Source organism: Siniperca chuatsi, linkage group LG6, assembly GCF_020085105.1.
Source record: "Siniperca chuatsi isolate FFG_IHB_CAS linkage group LG6, ASM2008510v1, whole genome shotgun sequence".
Lineage (NCBI taxonomy): Eukaryota > Metazoa > Chordata > Actinopteri > Centrarchiformes > Sinipercidae > Siniperca > Siniperca chuatsi.
In genome coordinates, this window is record NC_058047.1 from 647501 (window position 1) to 672441 (window position 24941).

Here is a 24941-nt window from a genome sequence, read left to right on the forward strand (position 1 = left end):
ATAAAACTAGTTATGGGAAGAATGTGTATAGACATGATCTTCTGCATGTCTGGTTTGATCAGGTTTGACTGCCGTCAGAGCGTCCTGATTGGAATATTGATCGGTCCTGATCGGTGTTCAGAAGTACACGACGGTACTTGTGTATTAAAGTATTTGTATACTTCTGTAGCCAGAACGTCTCGTGTGAAACTGTTTGAACTTTGGATGCTATTGTTCCTGTAGGACGACACATTACAGATCCTGCGAGACTCAAATCCACACCGATAAATATTCCAGCTTAATATTTCTGACCACGAAACATCAAACTCAACAGCAGCTACACTGTTAACTGTGTGTGTGTGTGTGTGTGTGTGTGTGTGCGTTAATGTTTGCAGGTCTCATTAGTGTCTTCGTCTCTTCGTCCCTCTGGAGCTGAATGTGAAGCAGCTCGTCCCAGTCGGCGCTGCAGCCTGTTGTTGTTCTACTAATACTGCTAATACTACATTATTATTTACAGTAATGGTGTCAGTGGAACTCAGTGATGAGGATTAGTGAACGCAGGTTCTTTGTAAACCGGCCCACCAACAGCAGAACAAGCCGCTTTTAGGGGCGTCGACTATGCTAATGAAGACACCTCACAGACACACAGGTGGAGTCCACGAGGCTGAACCAAGCGAAGCCGTTCAGAAAGTGAATTTGACCCGGAACAACCTCACAGAAAAGGAAGAGAGGTTCAGGATAAGACTGGCGTTCCTGATTGATGTCCCTTCAGTGCGGCGCCCCCTGGTGGTCAAACTGTGATATAAGCGTCCTCCTGGTCATCAGCCAATTACAATTTAAAGAATAATTAAAGCATTTAAACAGTTTTAGTGATTTGTAACAAAAGCAGTTTGTATTTCTATGATTGTTGTGTCAGTTACAGACTCGTGATATATATATATATATATATATATATATATATATATATATATATATATATATATATATATATATATATATATATAATATATATATATATATATATATATATATATAATATAATATATATATATATATATATATATATATAATATAATATATATCTCGTGTTACATCATCTTCACAGCCAGAAATCCATTTCAAACCTTGGAAAACTTTATTGAACACAGATCTGAGCAAACAGGAAGTGAGTCCAGCTGTGAGTCAGATGTCCTCCTGTAAACACGACGACGCGCCGATAAACAGTTATTTTTGATTAATTGAAGCCTCAGGGGTTTGTAGGAAGCACACACACACACACACACACACACACACACACACACACACACACACACACACACACACAGAGGCATTGATCAATGGTTTCCATGTGTTGGAGTTAAATGGAGGCTCTGTGTGTGTTGGCCTGAAGGCCTGAATACTGACCACTGAGAACATGAACAGATGAAATGAATTAAAACTCTTAAAATACTTTATTCAACAATAACTATAACATTTCTGAAGAAACTTTAAATGTGCTTGTTGCTTGTTCCAGGTACAAGCTACCTGGTTGTTAGCTGGTTGCTAATGTTTCCTATGCTAATTGTTAGATGTGTAGTAGACTGATGCTAAGTAGTTGCTAAGGTGTTAGAAGTGTTGTCTAAGTGGTAGCTAGTTGGTTGCTGAAGTGGTTGGTGGTACGTTTCCTGCTGGTTGCTATGTGGTTGCTAGGGCTTTTGTAGCAGTTGCTAGGGCAACAGTTACCTAGTCTCCTGGTTGAATCATCAGAAACAGAAAAGGTACAAGTAGCCTGTGGACAAAGTCAACTACGACTCCCAAGGTGCAGTTCACTGACAAACAGCCAATCACAGAGCTTCACATTCTGTTGTGCGCGCCGCTAAAGATGATTCACACCTCTGACTGGCTTCTTCTCCGTAGCAACAGCAGCCGAGCCTCATGGGTATTGTAGTATTTAGAGCCGTCCACCAGACCGACAGAAAACATCTGATTCGTCAGAAACAAAGTTGAAATAATTCAAGCTGGTGGTCAGAACACAAACGTATGTGATGGTGACATGATCCAGGAGAGTCCCGTGTTTCTGTGTGGACAAACATTTAGGAGATCATTAAAGAAAATGTTTGAATAAGGATTTACATTAAAATACCTCCTCACCGAGGGTAAACCCCGAAAACGCATGAAATGTAAACTGCAGTTCCTCAGAAGTCGCACAATAAAGTTCAGAGTCTCCTGTTTCTACGCTACAGTGTGAAAATGTTATATGTGGCACAAAAACTGAACAGGAAACACTCCTGTGAAATAAACAGGAAATGACATTATTTCTCTTCCTCCTCCTCAGGTTCGTTCGGGGCGAGTACACGGTGGAGGTGGCGATCAACGACTACCTGGACATCTACTGTCCGCACTACGAGGTGGCGGAGTCAGCCGAGCGCATGGAGCACTACGTGTTGTACATGGTGAACTACGACGGCTACACGACCTGCGACCACCACAGGAAGGGCTTCAAACGCTGGGAGTGCAACCGGCCGCAGAGCCCCAACGGACCGCTCAAGTTCTCCGAGAAGTTCCAGCTGTTCACGCCCTTCAGCCTGGGCTTCGAGTTCAGGCCCGGACACGAGTACTACTACATCTGTAAGTACTGGACGGTGTCGTCCCTCATTCGTCCAGGAGTGTTCCATCGTAGAAAGGTTTCAGTCGTAGTCGTCTGGACGCTGTTTTCAGAATCAAGACGTTTCGGCTCCCATCCGGAAGTCTTTCTCAATTGTGAAAATGGTCTGAGAACTCAGAAATTTAAGCTACTCTGTGCTGCTTAAGCCCCGCCCTCAGGGAGGAGTCTACCTGAGAGCTCAGTGTCCTTTTACTGGTGGTTTAATCTGTAGGCTCTTGGGAATAATCTTGCTCTGCCTGCATCTTAGATTAAAACGGAGATGGTTCCTGTGGTCTGCTAATTTCCTGGCTGTGTTCCCGAACCAGATCCACGGTTTTCTGCCCAAAATTCTTCAAAACAAGACGGTGTAGTCCCTCATTCGTCCATCGTAGAAAAGGTTTCAGTTGTCGTCATCTGGACACTGTTTTCAGAATCAAGACGTTTCGGCTCCCATCCGGACGTCTTGATTCTGAAAACAGTGTCCAGATGACGACGACTGAAACCTTTTCTACAATCTGTACTACTGAGAATCACTGAGTACCTCTACATCTGTTCGAGCACTAATTATCCTCAGACCGGATCCGACTGTCCCCCGGGTCCATTTCAAATCAGGTCTCTCTCATTTTGGAAAATGTCTTTATGAAAGTTTCCTCTGATCTATTTAGGAACGGGTCCTATTTGACCCCCTCTGCTGCTTCCACTTGACCTCACAGGGCCACCGTCCACAATGTCACTGTCTAACGGTGTCCGCCTCGCAACACACAGCGTGCTGAGGAGAGCTGGTGTGTGTGTGTGTGTGTGTGGTCATTACTGGCTTTTAAACATGAGGTGCTAAGCGCTGTCATTAGCGAGTCGGTCTCCTCACTTTGCAGGAAAATCCAGACGGCCTGTTGTTTTAATGAACCCTCTGCGTTCTGCAGCTGCTCAATAATTAAGGTACAACATTTACACCAGACAGACTTTGAGCTGTTGGAAGGCGGATTTTATAGAAACGGAAGAGAGCGGCATGCTAGCTCCAGCTCCTCTGCGCTCAGACGTTTTTTACTGGTTAAACAAACATGACGTTAACACAACTTAAAGTGTTGAGCACGGAAACGTGACCATTTTCAAATCTGGTCAAATACATTTTATTTAAAGAAAGACCGCTAACGGAAGTCTACTCTCTTCTGATTGGCTCACAGGACGTGAGGTTCCTTGAGCTGGAGCTAAGCTAACGGTTTCCCTCCGCTTCACGGCTGAACGGGCCCCAGGTGTTTCTTTTCCTCTGAGATAGTGAGGGTGACCTTGTCCCCCCCCCCCCGCGTGTCCCTGCTGGGAGACAGCAGCAGGAAGAGAGGCGTGTTATAACAAACACCTGGAGGGCGGGGCTTCAGACAGTCCCAGGTGACTGTGACCCCAGGGAGGCGAACAAGAGGAGGACAAAGCTAATGACAGCAACAGTGATTTGTTTTTCTGCGGATAAATCATCAAACGTGTCCAATCATTTGAAAGTAAAGTACTTGTTCAGATGTTGCATTGTGTGTATGAAGGTGCGACACAAACAAAGTTTATTAATATTATTATTATCATCAGTAGCAGTAATATTATCGGAGCGCAGTAAAACCTTCAGTGAACCAGATGTGATCTAATACAAGCAGCTTATCAGCAGCGATCAGACAACATGTTGGAGTGAAAGGACGTTTAACACACACAAACACAAGCTGCTGTCATTATGTTGTGTGTGTGTGTGTGTGTGTGTGTGTGTGTGTGTGTGTGTGTGTTTCTGTCTAGACATAATTTGTCATCCAACCTGGAAAGAATTTCCTAAATTGTGGGTCATTTGGAGTGAAAAGCTTCCAGCAGAGACGCAGGCCGTTTGTTTTAAATGACACTTAATGACTGTGTGTGTGTGTGTGTGTGTGTGTGTGTGTGTGTGTGCTGCAGGTTTAAAGGAGAATCATGAATGAAACGTCTGCAGGTCAAACAGCTGCTGCTCTCTGAGTAACAGCAGAGAAAACGAATAACCTGAAACTTCACAGATTAAACGTGGATCTGCCACGTTCAGTTATCTGATGTGATACGAATGCCACACGTGGGGTTAAATAGAAATATATGTTATATCTGCTGTTAGCTTCATTGATCTGTGGTTGAAAGCTGCTGCTGTTTCCTGTCGCTGACCTCTCTCTCTCTGCGTTTCCTCTGCAGCGTCTCCTCATCCGAACCTGGCTGGGAAACCCTGTCTGAAGCTCAAAATCTACGTCAAACCAACCAGTAAGTCTCCTTCTGCTGAAACTTACGTTATTGTCCTTTAATTTTGAAGCTTCGACATCCAAACTGCAAGTTTTATTTTCCTTTAATGTTGTAGATTTGTTAGTTAAGGGACAAGCGTGGGATACATGTGCCAGACTGTTTTCGTCTGACTAAGTGCGGTAGTTTATGAGACGTAATGAAACGGTTCATCTCACGATGTTACGGATCCTGGATTCGTACGGAAAGCCGATGAGGTCATTATTCGTCTCCTTTTCCCAGCCTTTTGATGTTTATACATCTGTTTAAAGTTTTATATCGCCAGCTGGTGTTTATAAACGCCTTTGCAAAAGGCAGACAGCGGTTGTGAACGCAGCTCTATGCGCCTGCACGTGTGCAGATCTGAAACGCCGGTGAAATGTAAGGAATGTAGTTTTTTTTCCACTTTATTGAAGACAGAAGTTCAAACAGGCATCTGTAGAACATGACACTGATAACAGCTGATTATTTGACTTCCTAATTTAAACTAAATAAAGTGTGAGAGAAGGGAATACTGTAAAATACAATTCTTGGGAGTGAAGTAGTTCAGATTTACATCATTTACAATCTACGTTGGTGTAAATAATATTTTGCCAGCAGAATCAAATTGTTTACAAGATATTCAACCTTTTTGTCCAACGCTAATGTTACTTCAGCGGAAAGTTGAGATTTTGTTTTTCAAGCACTTTTGTGTTTAATAAAGTGGGAAAAAGTTAATTAAAAAAACAAAAAAAACCACCCAACTTTACATTTCGCCTGCGCAAACAGACGCACGCCGGCGTTGTACCTGCCGTACAGGACGGCGTTCAGATATACACAGGCGCATGGAGCGGCGTTCACAAACGGCGACTGTCGTTTGCAACAGCGTTTCTAAATGCCAGCTGGCGATTTAAAAACTATATTAACAGACGTATAAAAAACATCGAACGGCAGGGAAAGGAGACGAATAATGACCTCATCGGCTTTCCGTAGTTTTAATCACACCGTCCACGCAAAAACTGACTTTGTACGACGTGTCACCCGCCCTCATCACACCTGGCCAATCACTGCGTAGTGTGGGACAATCCCCTGAACCAGGTGTTTACACGAAGCACTTTTATTATACCGATATTATTGATTGCAGAATATATATTCCACCAATCAATAAATAATCCGAGTCCTCAGGAAGAATATCTGTGAATTGTTAATAAATTCTTCCTCCTTCATATAAACCTGCACTGTCAGTCTGAAGAAGAGGAAGTGTGAAGACTCCCAGCTGTCGCAGTGACGGTTAGAAAGCAGCATTAACACATCGGCGGCGTTACAACGAGCCGGAGGATTTGCGGCGTAAACGCTGGCGAGCGGGAAGGAAGGCGGAGGTGGATCATCTGCAGAGGCCCAAACAGTCGAGCCGTCAAACGCAGAGTGTGAATATTACATCCAGACACACGCGGGGCTCACGCTGCGTTAATAACCTCAGTCTTTCTGGAGAGTGGCAGGAAATATTAAAAGATAAAAGAATAAACTAGCTGCATTATAGCAGAACAGGGGGAGCATTGGTTAAATTCAACAAACAAATCTCACAACTTTTGTTTTTCAATTATGGGATTTTGTTCCAGTAAAAACACAAAACATGTTTGACTCAGTGTGATGAACATGACTTTAATCTTCTACTGTTTAAATTTAACTTCACACTGAGATAATTTTTTTTAATAATTTATCTAGAATATTAAAATAACTTACATTTCTTATTTACTGAACATCTTAAGGCTGAAGGCTCCAAAGTTAAGAGAAACTAAAAATAGTGTCAGTCCTAAATGTAAGACAATAATTTATTTTTTGGCTTCCAGAATAAAAGTATGGAATTAAAAGTTTCTATAAAACAGAATTATAAGTCATACGGTGAAGTAACTGTAGTTCAAATGATGCATTCAATAGACTGTAAACAGCATGTTTCAAAGTTTATCTCCACCTCTCCTCACCTGAACCTCACCTTATAAAGTCTACATGAATCATCTGATCTGATTTATACTCTGCCCTGATTGGCTAACGGTCAGTGAGTCGTGTGCGGTGTATAAATGACACGCGACCGAACTTTAACCCCGTTAAAGGAGTTTTTCCGACTCGAGGGTCTGGGGACGAAGGCCGTCGTACAGACTGTGAATTTGGGTCGTGTGAATTAAAAGACAGCCCGACTGCTTTTATTCTGAAGGTCAGAGGTTTCACTGAGCGTACATCCAAATCCGTATTTCTGTAAACGTATTTAGAATTTATTAACTTATCGTTTATTAATTAATCGTCTCCGGAGAAACTTCAAACTGTCGCTTAACTTTCTTGCTGCCACTTGCCGTTTATGTAAGTTGGACTGCAGGTGATGTCACTCAGGGGGAGGGGCTAAATACTACAGAATAGATATTCTTACTTCCTGTCTCTCTCTCTCTCAGATGACTCGGTGTACGAGTCTCCGGAGCCCTTCCTGACAGACGACACCACCGGCGGCAGCGGCCTCGCTCTGCCCCGCCTCTCCCTGCTGTCCGCCATGTTGCTCGCCCTCCTCCTCATCCTCCTCCTCGCCTCCTCATAGCACCTCCCGCTCTTCTTCTTCCTCCTCTTCCTCCAGTTGGACCGACCTCCGTCCTCCCGGCGCTCTGAGGAGAAACAACGTCTCCCTGACCTCTGACCTTCACCTGAACACCACGCGGCAGCTCAGCCAATCAGAGGAGGCGGAGGTCAGCGGTGGGAGGAGCCTGCAGCTGCGTATGGAGTTTGTGTAACGCCGGGCTCGTCTGTGCTCGGCGACGGATGTTTCTGCTGTGACAGATCGACGGGTCGAGACTCCGCTGACCCCCATGTGAAACGGATATAATGCGGTTTTAACTCTTTAGATGTTGTTAGATAGTTTTTAATTCTGCTGCCAAACGGATACCTGAGTTTCAGCACAGACGCCAAAACTTTACTCTGCTGAGTAGAAATACATTTTTCTATAAAACCTTTTTTTATTCAACAGATGAGCCGAACGTAACGGGCCACGCCAGCGGGTTAACAGCCGTTTACTACGAACCTACAGAGCCCCCGCTACACATGTTAGCTGCAGAGCGCACACAATGAAAAATATTATCTTTTAGGACTTTGAACACGAATAGAACAAGATCTTGATATAATATCTTGTCTGAAAATCTTACAGATCCAGATTTCATCAAGATCTTGTTCTATTTGTTTACAGAGTCCTAAAACATGATGTTTTTTTAATCTTGTGCACGCAAGACATGGATCTAATATCCTGCTCAAGATCTTGTGTGCAAAACTTACACCTAACAAACATAAACCTAACAAACATAAAGCTAACAAACATAAAGCTAACAGGACTTCAGGGACTCCATGCGAGTCACTCTGAATCTGAATGGGCTTTTTCTGCTTGTTGCAGGCAGCTGTTGATGATGGAGTTTAATCCATCACACTGATCAGCAACTCCGCATTCATTTCTGTCAAAGTTACACTATTGATTTCAAATCAATCTACACTTAACCTGCTTCATCGTGCAGCAGTAATGATGGAAATCTTGCAGAGTCGGGGTTCGCTGTGATGGATTATACAACATTTCAACAGGCTGCTCGTTGATTTTCATATTGCATAGAAATCAGTGGAGATCAATGGCTGCCTGGAAAAGCAGATCAAAAGCTGAACAGCTGATAGGTTCGTTTACAGAATGTCTTCTCTCCAATATCTTGCGCAACATATTGTGCAAATAGTTCATTATCTTGTTCGCAAGCGTTAAAAATAATTAATAATTCTATCTAATGAAGATTTTTAGGAGTTTAGGTTCCATAAGTACACGTAATTTAGAGTTAAGCAGCTAAACCTCGCAAACACACTGATGCGGCCTTTTAGAACAAGATATCTGACTAAATATTAAATCAGGAAATATCTGACAAATAAGCATCGATCCAGTCGATCAGGGATCGTAGTATTTCAGCTATCAGACATCTGCACAGGTTCTGAGTGACGGCCAATCAGAAACACAGATCTGAACCTGATATTTACCTGAGAGGCGTCTGAAACACGGCAGTCAGCGGAGTCCAGCTTCAGTCTGTTTCTCTGCGGAGAAATGAAACACGAGCAGGCAGCTGAGCATCCTGCAGCCAGAGCTGCGTTCGCCAGCTCCGAGCCCAGTTTGTCCCGGAAACGTCCTTTTTATCTGCGAGACCTTTTCTCTGATGACGTCAGTCAGAAATCAGCCACGGCTGCCAGACAGCGTGAGGAAGCTGATCGGGAACAGCTGCGGAGCCACGGTTCACTCTCAAACTGAGATGAAACTGTTGCGGTCTGTCCAGTCATTTTAACAAAAGCAGGGCTGCAACTTTATTATTATTTTTATTATCAATCTATATATTCAGCATCTATTTAATTAAACAATTCATCGTTTTGCCTAAAAACTGTCAAACAAAAAGTTGTGATAAGCGTCCATCTTTAGTTTCCAGAGAAGTGATTCTTTAAACTGTTCTTCAGTCCAAAAAACACAGCGAAGCAGCAAATCCTGACGTCAGAGAAGCTGTGAGCCACAAATCTTAACTTTGCAAACAAGATATAGATGTTGTATTTAGGATATAATATTTACATATATTCTTATGGGATTTCAGGAGCTCCATATTCAGGTCATTGTGGAAAACGTCAACTTCTAAGTAAAATGGATCGTTTTCCTCAGAATTTCTTCCTTAGCTCACATGTTCTAATATATTACAGCCTGCGCGACATTACGCACCAATAATCCTGACATTTTAATCTGGTTTTATTTTAATAAATAACTGCCGGTAGGTCACATCAAACAAAGTTTGAAATCCGACTGACGACCCCCAAAAATACTGTTGAATCTGTGGCTACTGGCGCTGACGTAGCTTCACAGACCTACGGGACGAGCTGACGTAGCTTCACAGACAGACGGGACGCACTGACGTAGCTTCACAGACCTACGGGACGAGCTGACGTAGCTTCACAGACAGACGGGACGCACTGACGTAGCTTCACAGACCTACAGGACGAGCTGACGTAGCTTCACAGACCTACGGGACGCGCTGACGTAGCTTCACAGACAGACAAGACGCACTGACGTAGCTTCACAGACCTACGGGACGCGCTGACGTAGCTTCACAGACAGACGAGACGCGTTGACGTAGCTTCACAGACAGACGGGACGCGTTGACGTAGCTTCACAGACCTACGGGACGAGCTGACGTAGCTTCACAGACCTACGGGACGAGCTGACGTAGCTTCACAGACCTACGGGGCGCGCTGACGTAGCTTCACAGACCCTACGGGGCGCACTGACGTAGCTTCACAGACCTACGGGACGAGCTGACGTAGCTTCACAGACCTACGGGACGCGCTGACGTAGCTTCACAGACCTACGGACGCGCTAACGTAGTTTCACAGACAGATGAGACGCGCTGACGTAGCTTCACAGACCTACGGGACGCGCTGACGTAGCTTCACAGACCTACGGGACGCGCTGACGTAGCTTCACAGACCTACGGGACGCGCTGACCCAGCTTCACAGACAGACGAGACGCGCTGACGTAGCTTCACAGACCTACGGGACGAGCTGACGTAGCTTCACAGACCTACGGGACGCGCTAACGTAGTTTCACAGACAGATGAGACGCGCTGACGTAGCTGACGTAGCTGACGTAGCTTCTGTAAACACTACAGCACACGTCGAGTCACCTCCGACAGCTCCTTCAGACGTTATCAGTGATGTGAGTTATCGAGACGAACAGATTTGGTTGCCGCTCGTCTCTGACCGGAATCATCAGTCAGGAAAATAAAAACAGCCTCGCTCCTCCAGCAGCAGACGTTCAGTCGACGCCTTTCATTTCTGTAAATCTGCCAAAGACTGTTGTTAAACTTTTCTAATAGCGGGGAGTCAGGGGGTCATTCCGGCCCCGCCCACTTCTGCCACAAGGGGCGGGGTTATGTCGAGGGGAGTAGTCACGTCGTGTCGTTTCGTCATAAAAATACAAAACAACAACGAACCAATCAAAAATGGCCTTTTTCCCACTGGTGCTGAATTTTTAGCGACTGACTGTTTCCGGGGAAACAGCGACACCGTGTGGTCGAGAAGACTCATCTCTTCATACCGTCCCTCCGTCTCCGCTGATGGAGGAGGAGTGTGTCCCCGTGCGTGGACGAGCAGGGGGCATGCTGGGAAATGCAGTATATATATATATGTATAACGAACGCACTGTGATGGAGGACGGAAGCTGCAGCGCTCGGACTCCTGCGGAGAACGACGGAAGCGAACTGACGTTTCCTCGTTGGTACGAAAAAAAGAGCGAATATCAAGTTTTTATTTTCTGTTTGTGTCATTTTTCTGTTTAAAAAAAAACGCAGGAGAAAATTCATATGAGATATGAATTCATCAGCAGAGATATGAAGGAATCAGTCAGGTGTTTGTCGTCGTTGTTGTTGTTGTTTTTCTCCTTTATGTTCCTGCTTGCATCACAATGCATTCTGGTCCTTGTAGTCCTGTGCTTTCTGGTTCTGTTGATGAATAACGGTTAGGTGGGTTCTCCGGTCCATCGCCCTTTTCTTCGTTGATTTTTCGTGCCGTGAGAAAAGTTAAAAAAGCTGAAGGAAGGAAAAACTACAGAAAAAAGTTCTGATGGTGGTTTTGTGAGTGGGAGTGAGACCTCCCCGCTGTTTTTCTACATCCAAATGTCTGCATATTCTATTCTCTGAAAGACAAAAAAATCTCTTTTTGTATATTTTCTTATTGGATGCTTATAAAGTCCTGTTAGAGAATGCATTTATCTGATTGGCTAAAGAGCTAACGAGGGGTCAGAGGTCACCGGGCCTCTTCGGGACATTTCTTCCTGCGCTGCATGAGCAGGAAAAATAAACCTAAAAAATACATTTACTGAGTTTGCTTTGAATTCAGAGAGAAAACGTTCAAGTGTCTGAATCTGTGTTTGATAAATTCACCAATAAAAAAATGTTCCACTAGAAAAGATTTTTCTGCTTTGTCCGGTTTGTTCCTGCGGAGCTCAGCAGGATGAATTAAACAATGTACTTTTAACTACTTTATATACTGTTGGGTACTTTAACAATTATATTTTATCATCCTGATGTTTGTTTGTAAAATCTAAATCTACAAACAGCTGGTAGATTAGAGGAGTAGAAATATAAAGTCGCAGAAACTGGAAATACTCCAGCAAAGTACAGGACGCGTCTACTTTCCTCTGAATCAGATAAAATACATCGTTTGATAAGTTTATAAGAGTAAAAAACAAAAGCGTAAGAGGTCGTTTCTATCAGAGTCGGGCTTTTCATGGACGTTAGAGAGAATAACAGCAGTGCAGTTTACTGACAGGACGGATCGGAGCGATTGGATCGGAGCGATCGGCTCGATCGGATCGGAGCGATCGGCTCGGAGCGATCGGATCGATCGACTCGGAGCGATCGGATCGATCGACTCGGAGCGATCGGCTCGGAGCGATCGGCTCGATCGACTCGGAGCGATCGGCTCGATCGACTCGGAGCGATCGGCTCGATCGACTCGGAGCGATCGTCTCGGAGCGATCGGCTCGATCGACTCGATCGACTCTGAGCGATCGACTCGATCGACTCGGAGCGATCGGCTCGGAGCGATCGGCTCGATCGGCTCGAGCGATCGGCTCGATCGGCTCGATCGGCTCGAGCGATCGGCTCGATCGGCTCGATCGGCTCGAGCGATCGGCTCGGAGCGATCGGCTCGAGCGATCGACTCGGAGCGATCGGCTCGGAGCGATCGGCTCGGAGCGATCGGCTCGGAGCGATCGGCTCGATCGGCTCGGAGCGATCGGCTCGATCGGCTCGGAGCGATCGGCTCGGAGCGATTCCTTTCCTTTAACTTTCCTCATCTATAATAATAATAATAATAATTATAATAATAATAATGATAAAAACATTGGTTTGTTCTGTCAGCATTACTTCAGTACGACACAGGAAGCGTTTCAGCTGAGCTCACCGATGAAACGTGACGAGCATCGACCCCCCCGGAGGTTTCCACGGCGAGCTTCAGCAGCGTCTTCCTCCCATCAGCGAGCCACCTGCAGACACTGTCACCACTTTATTAGGGACAGCTAGCTGAAACTCTACAGCTAGCTAACTGACAGCCATATTTTATGAGCATCCTTTCTATTCTGAAAAACTTATTCTCATATATTCCTCATAAATGAGAATATATGAGGAATTGAGCTATCAGCTGCTATATATATATATATATATATATATATATATATATATATATATATATATATATACACACACATATATACATACATATACATATATATATATATATATATATATATATATATATATATATAAAAACTCCAGAAACGGCTTTCATCAGACAAATGTAGAGAAAGTTCAGCCTTTCCCTCAGAAATGTGTTCTGATCAGCGTTAATCTGACTTTATGTTAATGAAGCGACCGATGGTTCAGTGTTTCTTTCTGTCTGACTGTAGCTGACACACACACACACACACACACACACACACACACACACTGTACGATGGTCTTCAGTAGTTTTCATCAGCGCTGTGAGTCAAACACAGAAGAAGAGTGACTAAAGAAGAAGATGGCAGCTCTCCAGCTCTCACCAGTTTGACCATATTATCTCATTATGAGGTCAGCTGGAGAGCTGCCTGCGTTTGGCAGAACGCCCAGACAGCACGCCCCGTCAGCCAATCAGAGAGCCCAGACAGCACGCCCCGTCAGCCAATCAGAGAGCCCAGACAGCACGCCCCGTCAGCCAATCAGAGAAGAGAACAGCCAGACAGTACTGTACTGAGGTACTTGTATTTCATTTGAGTATTTCCATTTTCTGCTACTACTATATACCACTTTATACTTCTACTTCACTACATTTCAGGGGGAAATATTGTTTTTAACTGGTTATGAAATAATAATAATAATAATAATAATACTGATGCCTCTGTACGACCTGCACAAGCAAACGACACCATCAGCGAGACGATTGGCTGTTTCTGGATAGTTATTATAACGCCTGTCACCGGCCCGATAAAATAATCAGACGAAACGATTTACGGCACGCAGACCGGAGGAGCCGGTTCACATTTTTGTAGGCTGACGTGTAACCTCGGTGCATGAACGGCACTAAAACTATCGTCAGATCACAGTTATTAATCTGACGCAAACAGATACTTCACCTCATCGCTGTGCGTCCTGCAAACAGCTGTTTAAAAAAGAAAAATAAGTTGCGTCTTTCTTTCACTCGCGTCCAAAACAAATGCGCGAGCTAGCGATCGAGATCTTTACGACACGAGGCGGAAACACTGCCGCTTCTGTCCACAGGGGGCGCCAGAATCAACACCAAAGGGAAGTTCCTCGTAGTAACTTTAAGTTAAAAAAACTCAATACTTTAAGGAGCCCCCTAAAGGTCACGGCGAGAATGTTTTTGACTACTAGACAAAAGTATTGCGAGGGAACGCAAACGTAGTCCTCAATAAAATTCTCGCCGTGACTTTGAGGGAGCTTCGTAATTCGTCTCCCGCCAAATTTGTCCTGATTGAGTCTTAAAACAAATTTCTATTTCAAAAAAAGCACAAAAAGTGACTATTTTTCAACATGTAGTCAGGACGTGTTTCACATTTATATATACACACACACACACACATATATATATATATCTCCATAATTCACTTTCCTCATTGAAATCCATTCATTTGAACATGGTAGCTGCCCACTCTGTCTGTCCTCTCCATCAGACATCCCATCAGCCCCTGCAGCTCACCTGAAGGCCTGAACCTGTTCAGAATGACACACACACACACAGCGATCGATACCGTGATCAGCAGGCGGATCAGAGGATGTGATTTGTGGTCGGTGACGTGTGACTAAACTGCAACATTTAACACTTTGTTTAGACGACTTTCCCCACTGCTGGTCTGAGGTCAGTGAAGGACGACTGCTGTGTTTCTGTCTGCAGAAACTAAAGCTGCGTTCAGTCAGGATGAACGTCGCCGGGGGAGGAAGCCTTCACTCGGCTCGTCGGTGATTTAACTCCTCGTTCAGGGCGACATGTTGACCCTGGTGACAGGACAGGACCTGGTCTGTAACAGACAGTCAGCAGGACAGAGACTAAAGCCTCCTCGGGGGGGGGGCCGCAGGGGTGAAGGGGAGGCCAAGATACTGCAGGAGGTGGATCTGAGTCAGAAACCTCCTCAGAGTCCTAACTCAGATCTGAACTCTCAGACATGAAACTCACATCGTTCAGCGCGACTCGCACTTCCAGAGGAGATCGTCGTCTCTGACGCCAGAGAAGAAAGCGGCTGCAGAACCTGCCTGAGAATCCTGCTGTTTCTGAGTTTCCTTCAGTCTCACAGTGATCCAGAGACAGCTGTCTGTCCGTCCACGGGTCCACTGCAGACAGGAGCTGCTGACTGCTGGTTCGGCTGCTCTGACGGGACAGTCTGACTACATGTGAACACAGACAGGCTAACAGACGGGCTAACAGACGTGTCTGTAGAGAACAGCAGACCATCTGATGGCTTTAACGTTTCCTGCCGACATGTTTGTTCCCAACAGGCCTTTATGTTGCTGTTAGCGTGTTAGCATCATCAGATTAGCAACAAAAATGTTCACTCCCCCCATTTTCACACAAAAGTGAAATTTCACACTGAGCTGATAAAAAGCAGCAGAAGGAAAAAACTGAGAGATCCACTTTAAAATCCAGAGACGGGGTTTAAACTGCAGGAGGAGCAGCCGGGTCACGGGGAAACAGGAGCTCGCTGTGGCTGTTATTACTGGGGGGGAAACATGACCCACATACGGAATAAAATCACTGACCAGAGCAGGTGATGTTGAATGCCATTAAAGGCCAGTGCAGCTCCGTTTTTCTTTAATATTCTTTAAATTCTATATTTTGTGTGGGAGAGGACTTCAGAAACTAATTCAGTTATCGCAGTAAAACAGATGAAAGCCTAAATCTGCTGACATCTTTCTGACAGGAAGCTCCGCCTCCTCCAGACGTCACATGACTGATCAAAGCCGCCTCGCCACAGGAGAGCTGGACTCCTATTGGCTGCTGCCCGCACAGTCTGTCAGATTAGGAATTTAATGACATCCCCCTCAGCCCCTCGTCCCAGTAAGACACCGGTTAGACTGGTTGTTCTGGTTTTACTGGTCAGCTCCGTCTGTTTCAGGTTTGACGTCTAAAATATCCTCTTTAGTTTTGATTCTGAACTGTTTCTGTCAGTTTTCAAACACAAGAAAACATTTTAATTGATTATAAATTGATTTAAAATGCACTTCTCTGACTCTTCTGACTGCATCTTCGCCTCTGTTTATTTCTCTCAGACCAGTTAAATCCTCGGCCCAACCAATCAGGACTCATTTATCTGCGTCTTACATCGTTAGGAGCGAGGACGCTGTCTGGAGGTCGTCCTCATCATCATCGTCGTCGTCGTCCTTCAGTGGAGTTCAGTCTGCAGCTCAGACTCTGTTCACACAGGAAACAGTCCAATAATCTATATTTTTCACAATAAAACAGACAAATACACTGACAGGTGTGAACGAGCAACAAGTCTAAACTGAGAAGGAACCAGAGAACACTTTATTTAATCGACCTTCGTCTGGTTCAGATTCACCTGTCGAAACAGAGCTGGTGCCACTTCTTTATACTGACATCACCTGGGAAAAGCAACCAATCAGAGGACACCAGAGACACCTCACAGCATACAGCAAACAAACGAAGGTCAATGAGCTGAGAGAAGTATTCAAGCCATTTACTTCAGTAAAAGTAGTAACAAAAAGTAAAAATACTATGAATATTACAAGTAAAAGTAATTTTACTTAACTAAAAGTATTATCAGCTAAATTAAAAGCACTCATCATGCCGAATGGCCCTTTTCAGTGTTATATTATCATATTAAAGGATCATTATTATTGATGTATTAATATGTAAGCTGTACTTTACTTTGTAGTTGGTCGACGTGGAGCTAATTTTAATTAATTATTTTAATTTTATTAATTTTAACTACTTCATAAACTGTTTAATCTGTAAAAATGCTTCATGTTTTAAAAAGTCACCGGAAATGTTATTAACATAAAATCTTGAAAAGTAACTAAAGCTGTCAGATAAATGAGGAGTAGAAGTATAAAGTAGCATGAAATGGAAATAATAAAGTAAGTAAATACCTCGACTTTAGTCATTACGTGAGTAAATGTACTTATTTACTTTCCAGCGCGGACTTTGACTAACATCAGATGTGTTTACGGAAAACATCAAATAAAAACAAAAGACAATTTTGAGTTTATTAAAATCTAGAAAAGGTTAAACTTTCTTTAAAAGAGTTCACTGCTGAGAATTTGCAGTTGAAACATCTGAAATTGTTGAAATACTGAAAGAAGTTGAAGTGGCAGTCGAAATAAAATTGCTGAAAATTATTAAAATGGAAAAAAAATGGCAGTTACAATGGAAGTGCGTCTTTGTTCAAAGGTGTAGATCTGAGGTCTGAAAAGGACTGAAGTGTAAGCATTGAAAGGAGATGAAGTGTCACATGAGGTAAATCACTGAAAGCAGATAAGCTCTAAGTCAGAGAATAAGAGATGAAAGCAGTGGAACTGCCAGTTGAAGTGTAAGAGATGAAAGCAGTTGAAGTGTAAGAGATGAAAGCAAAGAGATGAAAGCAGTGGAACTGTCAGTTGAAGTGTAAGAGATGAAAGCAGTTGAAGTGTAAGAGATGAAAGCAGTTGAAATCAATCAAAATGTCAGAAGATAATCATCGATGGGATCAATCATTTTAATAAAGCCTGAACTGTACAAGAAAGACCATCAGAAAAGGAGATCCATCCTTTAAGAAAACAATCTGACCACAAGGTTCATTTAGTAGCTGGAGCTTTCAATCACACCACATGATCTTCATCAGCACAGGTGTGACCCCGTGTTCAAATTTAAACTGTGGCTGTTTCCAAGGTTAAGAGTGACCTTTGAACCTCAGAGACTCATCTTGTATAAAGGTTGTCATTACCTCCATCTGACAGGCAGGTGGAGGCATCCCTGCTCACCTGGCAGGTATTTCAGAGCGGATGTAACGGCTAAAGCTGGACCGGGACCAGGACCAGACTGAGCTTGTGTTTCTTCGTGGGACCAGATGAGAGTTGGCGGTGATGTCGCCTCAGACGGAGAGGGGTGTGACCCTGCTCGTGTAGTTTCCTCCTGCGCGGCATCAGGAGGATTCGCCACCGCCTCACTAGAGAGGCAGCTCAGGTGCTCATCCAGGTGTTTGTCATCTCCCACCTGGACTACGGCAACCCCCTCCTCATCAGAGCCTTCGAGTCCCCACGAATCCGTGCATAAGAACTGCCAGCAAGCACAAGGAAATGGTATTTATCACATGTATGCATGAACAGCTGTGCACTAATGTTAAATTGCAGAAACTCTATATTGTTTGAGCACAACTGGCCTCATTTACATTTAGAAAAACACCAAATCAACCAGAGATGGTGAACAGCTTCTCTTTAAAAGGCCTCGGTGGCACAAGAAGAGAAAGTTAACCAGCAAGGTGGAGGAACAAATTAATGAAGTAATGTTAAACCAGGCCGTAACATTTATAAGTTGTTATAAGTTTACAGGCAGAACGGATATGATTGGGTGCATGTAACAAAGGCAGTAATACCACCTTTTCAGACAGCATCTAGAACTTACTGATGTCTAACATCCTTAAACAACAACCTTGTAAGCTTTCGAACCACAGCACTGGCTCTGTTACACTGTCCAACAACAACTATAGATGTTTGAACTCAGCAGCAGCATGAAGAGAAGTAAAGCACAGAAAGCAGAGACTTCAAAACAACAAGCTGCAGACAGACAAAGTGTTCATATCAGAGTGAAACCCTCAAACATCAGAGTCACACTGACACCTGCTGGTCAAAATCATTCACTGGTACAGCTTTAGATGACAGAGAGCTGATGTTTAAGAGGCCACATTTAATTCTCCTATTTTGTTGTGCTATTTCTGTGTTTTTGTTTAGGTTTTTATGTATAACTCCTCTTCTGTTAACTTTAGATTTTATTAATTTAAGTGGTCGGGGGGAAGACACCGTCAAATGCTTTTTGTCAGGAACATTTCTCAAAATGACTCACATAACTGCTCCTTTCTGGGAAACTATTATTACACTGTGGAACCAAACCTCCCTGTATGACTCATCCAGAAAACACTTACAGTGGTGTGAAAAAGTGTTTGCCCCCTTCCTGATTTCTTATTTTTTTGTGTTTGTGTTATGTTTGTCACACTTAAATGTTTCAGATCATCAAACAAATTTAAATATTAGTCAAAGATAACACAAGTAAACACAAAATGCAGTTTTTAAATGAAGGTTGTTATTATTAACAAAATCCAAACCTACATGGCCCTGTGTGAAAAAGTGATTGCCCCCTAAACCTAATAACTGGTTGCTCCACCCTTAGCAGCAACAACTGCAATCAAGCGTTTGCGATAACTTGCAGTGAGTCTTTTACAGCGCTGTGGAGGAGTTTCGGCCCACTCATCTTTGCAGAATTGTTGTAATTCAGCCACATTGGAGGGTTTTCGAGCATGAACTGCCTTTTTAAGGTCACGCCACAGCATCTCAATAGGATTCAGGTCAGGACTCTGATTAGGCCACTCCAAAGTCTTCATTTTGTTCTTCTTCAGCCATTCAGAGACCCCACAACAACATCCAGAGAACTGCAGGCCTCACTTGCCTCAGTTAAGGTCAGTGTTCATGACTCCACCATAAGAAAGAGACTGGGCAAAAATGGCCGGCATGGCAGAGCTCCAAGACGAAAACCACTGCTGAGCAAAAAGAACATTAAGGCTCGTCTCATTTTTGCCAGAAAACATCTTGATTATCCCCAAGACTTTTGGGGAAATCCTCTGTGGACTGACGAGACAAAAGCTGAACTTTTTGGAAGGTGTGTGTCTCATTACATCTGGCGTAAAAGTAACACCGCATTTCAGAAAAAGAAAATCATACCAACAGTAAAATATGGTGGTGGTAGTGTGATGGTCTGGGGCTGTTTTGCTGCTTCAGGACCTGGAAGACTTGCTGTGATAAATGGAGCCATGAATTCTGCCGTCTACCAAAAACTCCTGAAGGAGAACGTCCGGCCATCTGTTCGTGACCTCAAGCTGAAGCGAACTTGGGTTCTGCAGCAGGACAACGATCCAAAACACACCAGCAAGTCCACCTCTGAATGGCTGAAGAACAAAATGAAGACTGTGGAGTGGCCTAGTCAAAGTCCTGACCTGAATCCTAACACAAACACAAAAAAATAAGAAATCAGGAAGGGGGCAAACACTTTTTCACACCACTGTAAGTGTTTTCTGGATGAGTCATACAGGGAGGTTTGGTTCCACAGTGTAATAATAGTTTCCCAAAAAGGAGCAGTTATGTGAGTCATTTTTAGAAATGTTCCTGACAAAAAACATTTGACGGTGTCTTCCCCCCGACCACTTAAATTAATAAAATCTAAACTTAACAGAAGAGGAGTTATACATAAAAACCTAAACAAAAATGCAGAAATAGCACAACAAAATAGGAGAATTAAATGTGGACTCTTAAACATCAGCTCTCTGTCATCTAAAGCTGTACTAGTGAACGATTTAATATCAGAGTATCATATTGACTTATGTTGTCTTACTGAAACCTGGCTGGGTCATGAAGAATATGTTAGCCTAAATGAATCCACTCCGCCCAGTCATATTAATACTCACATTCGTCAAGGCACCGGCCGAGGAGGGGGAGTTGCAGCCATCTTCGACTCAAGCCTATTAATCAACCCTAAACCGAAACTAAAGTATAACTCATTCGAAAGCCTTGTTCTTAGTCTTTCTCACCCGACCTGGAAAACACGACAGCCAATTCTATTTGTTATAGTGTACCGCGCTCCTGGTCCTTATTCTGAGTTTTTATCTGAATTCTCAGAGTTTTTATCAAGTTTAGTCCTTAAAACAGATAAAGTGGTTATTGTAGGTGATTGCAATATTCATGTGGATGTGGAAAATGACAGCCTTAGTACTGCGTTTATCTCATTATTAGATTCAATTGGCTTTTGTCAGAGTGTACATGAAGCCACTCACTGTTTTAACCACACCCTCGACCTTGTTCTGGTATATGGCATTGAAATTTAACATTTCGGACCATTATTTAATAACTTTTGAACTGCTATTGCTGGACTACACGCCATTAGGCAAACACTCCTACTCTAGATGTCTATCTGACATTGCTGTGGCTAGATTCAAGGAAGCGATCCCATCTGCATTTAGTTCAATGTTATGTCTCAATATAACAGAGGAATCCTATATTAATTTCAGCCCCTCCCAAATTGACCATCTTGTTGATAGCGCTGCAGACTCACTGCGAACGACACTCGATTCTATCGCTCCTCCAAAAAAGAAGATAATAAAATAAAGAAGGTTAGTTCCATGGTATAACCCCCAAACCCGCAAATTAAAGCAGAAATCACGAAAACTTGAAAGGAAATGGAGTTCCAACAACCTGGAAGAATCTCGTTTAGTCTGGCAAGATAGTCTTAAAACATATAGGAAGGCCCTCCATAATGCCAGAGCAGCTTACTACTCATCATTAATAGAGGAAAATAAGAACAACGCCAGGTTTCTTTTTAGCACTGTAGCCAGGCTGACAGAGAGTCACAGCTCTATTGAACCATGTATTCCTATAGCCCTCAGTAGTAACAACTTCATGAGCTTCTTTAATAATAATATTTTAACGATTAGAGAAAAAATTCATCACGTCCTGCCTTCAACCGGTACTGATTTATCTTTAAGCACAGGGACCTTGGAAACAGCTGTAAAACCTGATATATATTTAGACTGCTTTTCTACTATCAACCTTCTTCAGCTGACTTTGATGATTAATTCATCTAAGCCATCACCCTGTCTCTTAGACCCCATTGCAACTAGGCTGCTTAAAGACATTTTACCCTTAGTTAGCACTTCTTTACTGGATATGATCAATCTGTCTTTATTAACAGGCTATGTACCACAGTCCTTTAAAGTAGCTGTAATTAAACCGCTTCTTAAAAAGCCCACTCTTGATCCAGAGGTTTCAGCCAACTATAGACCTATATCTAACCTTCCCTTTTTCTCTAAGATCCTTGAGAAAGCAGTCACCAATCAGTTGTGTGACTTTCTAAATAACAATAGTTTATTTGAGGATTTTCAGTCAGGATTTAGAGTGCATCATAGCACAGAGACAGCACTGGTGAAAATTACAAATGACCTTTTAATTGCATCAGACAACGGACTTGTCTCTGCACTTGTCTTGTTAGATCTTAGTGCTGCATTCGACACCATTGAGCATCACATCCTATTACAGAGACTGGAACATGTAATTGGCATTAAAGGAACCGCACTAAGCTGGTTTAAATCCTATCTATCAGATCGATCTCAGTTTGTACATGTTAACGGTGAGTCCTCCGTGCCGCCAAAGTTAGTCACGGAGTTCCACAAGGTTCTGTGCTTGGACCAATTCTATTCACCCTATATATGCTTCCTTTAGGCAATATTATTAGGAAACACTCCATAAACTTTCATTGTTATGCAGATGATACCCAATTATATCTATCGATCAAGCCAGATGAAACTAACCAGTTAACTAAACTTCAGGCATGCCTTAAGGACATAAAAACCTGGATGACCTGCAACTTTCTGATGTTAAACTCAGACAAAACTGAAGTTATTGTACTTGGCCCCAAACACCTCCGAGACACATTATCTAAAGATATAGTTACTCTAGATGGCATTGCCCTGGCCTCCAGCTGCACCGTAAGGAACCTCAGAGTTAGCTTGGATCAGGATTTATCTTTTAACTCCCACATGAAACAAACTTCAAGGACTGCCTTCTTTCACCTACGTAACGTTGCAAAAATCAGGCACATCCTGTCCCAAAATGATGCTGATTAGTGCATGTATTTGTTACTTCTAGGCTGAATTACTGCAATTCCTTATTATCCGGCTGCCCGAATAAGTCCCTTAAGACTCTCCAGTTGATCCAGAATGCTGCGGCACGTGTACTGACAAGAACCAGGAAAAGAGATCATATCTCTCCAATATTAGCTTCTCTGTACTGGCTCCCTGTAAAATCCAGAATAGAATTTAAAATCCTTCTCCTCACCTACAAAGCTCTTAATGGTCTCACTCTCTCGCTCTCTCGGATGGCCGCCCACCATTGACTCTGGTTCCTCTTAAAGGAAGTTTTTCCTTGCCACTGTCGCCAAGTGCTTGCTCATGGTGGGATTTGTTGGGTCTCTGTAAATAATATTATAAAGAGTACGGTCTAGTGCAATGAGATAACTTCTGTTATGAATTGGCGCTATATAAATAAAATTGAATTGAATTGAATTACCTTCCAGAACTTTTCTTTTCACCTGTTCTTAAGTCATAAACACAGGAGAGAAAACAATTTAGATCAGACTTTCCTCTCACCTCTCAGGGCTTCCGTAGAAAACAGAGACAGTTCTTCTTCTTCGTCTTCTTCTTCTGTTGAGTTTTATGGCCGTTGGCATACCTAATTGTGCATTACCGCCACCTACTGGATTTTAACAGCTTCGCAGTTTAAACTATTTACAGTCCCATGCCATAGTCCATTCTATAACCCAGACCCAAATGTCTGAGTTGGTGCAACTCCTTCCCTCAGTGTAACATCCAGATCCTCTCCAGATGTGTCCACAACATTCAAGAACCTTCTTGCAGCATCCAGCGCCATCTTAATCCTTTCCGACTTCCCCTTTATTTCAGCCGCACAATTTATAACCATGGCAACGAATGCCAGAAATCGTTTCTTGTATATACTGATGTTCTACTCATCTCCATTTCCTTTCTTCTCCTTTTCCTTTTGCACTGCCACCATTTCACCGTTTCTCTCCATTCTCTCAGCAGCTTCCGCATATGACTTTCCCTTTTCTGCTCTGATCTTATTCATTTTTACTTCCTTAATTCTTTTTGGACACTGTGCTGATCCCGTATGGTGGTTTTCCCTCACAGTGCAGGCACTTTGCTTCCTCTTTCTCCACTTTACACTTCTCCACATTAGTTTTCCTTTCCACATCTCCCACATCTTCTGCCTCCTCTACATCTTGCAGCAACATGTCCATATTCCTGACAATAGAAACACCTGAGAGGCGCTCTCTCATATGGCCTCACCCTGTAACACACATAATCCAGATCCACTCTTTCCGGTAATTCCCCCTTTAAACGTCAAACACACTGAATTACTGTCCTCCTCCTCCCTTTTTCTGAATCTTCAGCCTTCTTGCCTCACACGCATCTTCAACCTCCTGAAATGACTCGGCCTACTACTCCCTTCTTCTTTATTTCTGCTCCGAGTGGGAAGCAGTTCACGCTGCTGTGATCTCTAAATGCATGAATCTTCAGGGCTCTCTCTCTCTGACATTTTGATAACCATCCCACTTCTTGTTATCCTGACTGATCTTACATCTCCGAGCTTTCCTCCTACAAACTTTACGACCTCATGTGGATTCTTGAAAATGCCGTCTGTTTGTGTCACAGTTACCATACCAACAAGATACTTCTCCTCTTTCTGACTGGGTTCACTTGAGTTACTCTTCTTCCTTTTGTTTTTCTTTTCAAATCCTCTCGGGTCCTCGTTTCTAATTTTGCGCTCTGATTCCTCCTCTGACTCCATTTCCCTGCGCTGCTCAGCTCACCAGTTTAACTGGTACACTTTGATTTATTTTACAGGTCAGCTGAAAATACAAAAATATCAAATCTGTGTTTTTGTATAATTTCTGTGTGGTTGTAAATCACATGCAAGCATAACCTACAATTCAACAAATAAGGAGAATTAAGTTTCCAATAATAAATTCATATTTATTTGGATTTAACTGGATCTCTTAAATATAGAATAACACCAGACTTATACTTTCAATTCAGCCAGTACCCTTTTGTGTCTGTGCAGTTTATCATCCGCACTCCACTTTTTGTTCCTCATTTTCAGTTTCTGTTAGCTGTAAATAACTCCTATGACTTTCGTTTTACAAGTAAAGGAGCCTGAGGGCTTCATGTATTAGTCA

The 24941-nt window shown here is 43.2% G+C and overlaps 1 protein-coding gene and 2 long non-coding RNA genes across 5 annotated transcripts in view; 1 reads left to right on the forward strand and 2 right to left on the reverse strand.

Annotated features, from left to right (window-relative positions):
* Positions 1-11849, forward strand: part of LOC122877848 (ephrin-A2-like) — a 77830-nt gene extending 65981 nt beyond the window's left edge. For both annotated transcript variants that reach the window (XM_044199997.1, XM_044199998.1), the window contains exons 2-4: positions 2294-2586; positions 4787-4852; positions 7291-11849. In XM_044199997.1, coding sequence (XP_044055932.1) covers positions 2294-2586; positions 4787-4852; positions 7291-7430 — 499 coding nt within the window. In that variant the 3' untranslated portion in view covers positions 7431-11849. The remainder of the gene's footprint in view (positions 1-2293; positions 2587-4786; positions 4853-7290) is intronic.
* LOC122877850 lies at positions 1240-13023 on the reverse strand. Its single transcript, XR_006378361.1, has 2 exons — positions 12846-13023; positions 1240-2035 (listed from the first exon to the last, which is right to left on the reverse strand). It is a non-coding gene; the product is annotated as an uncharacterized LOC122877850 (long non-coding RNA).
* A 1452-nt stretch (positions 13024-14475) lies between these two features.
* On the reverse strand, positions 14476-24860 carry LOC122877849. 2 transcript variants are annotated; one of them, XR_006378360.1, is made up of 3 exons: positions 23335-24860; positions 16254-18206; positions 14476-14650 (listed from the first exon to the last, which is right to left on the reverse strand). It is a non-coding gene; the product is annotated as an uncharacterized LOC122877849 (long non-coding RNA). The 2 variants fall into 2 exon arrangements; XR_006378359.1 differs by lacking the exon at positions 23335-24860 and having other exon boundaries at positions 16254-18809.
* Positions 24861-24941: the final 81 nt, after the last annotated feature.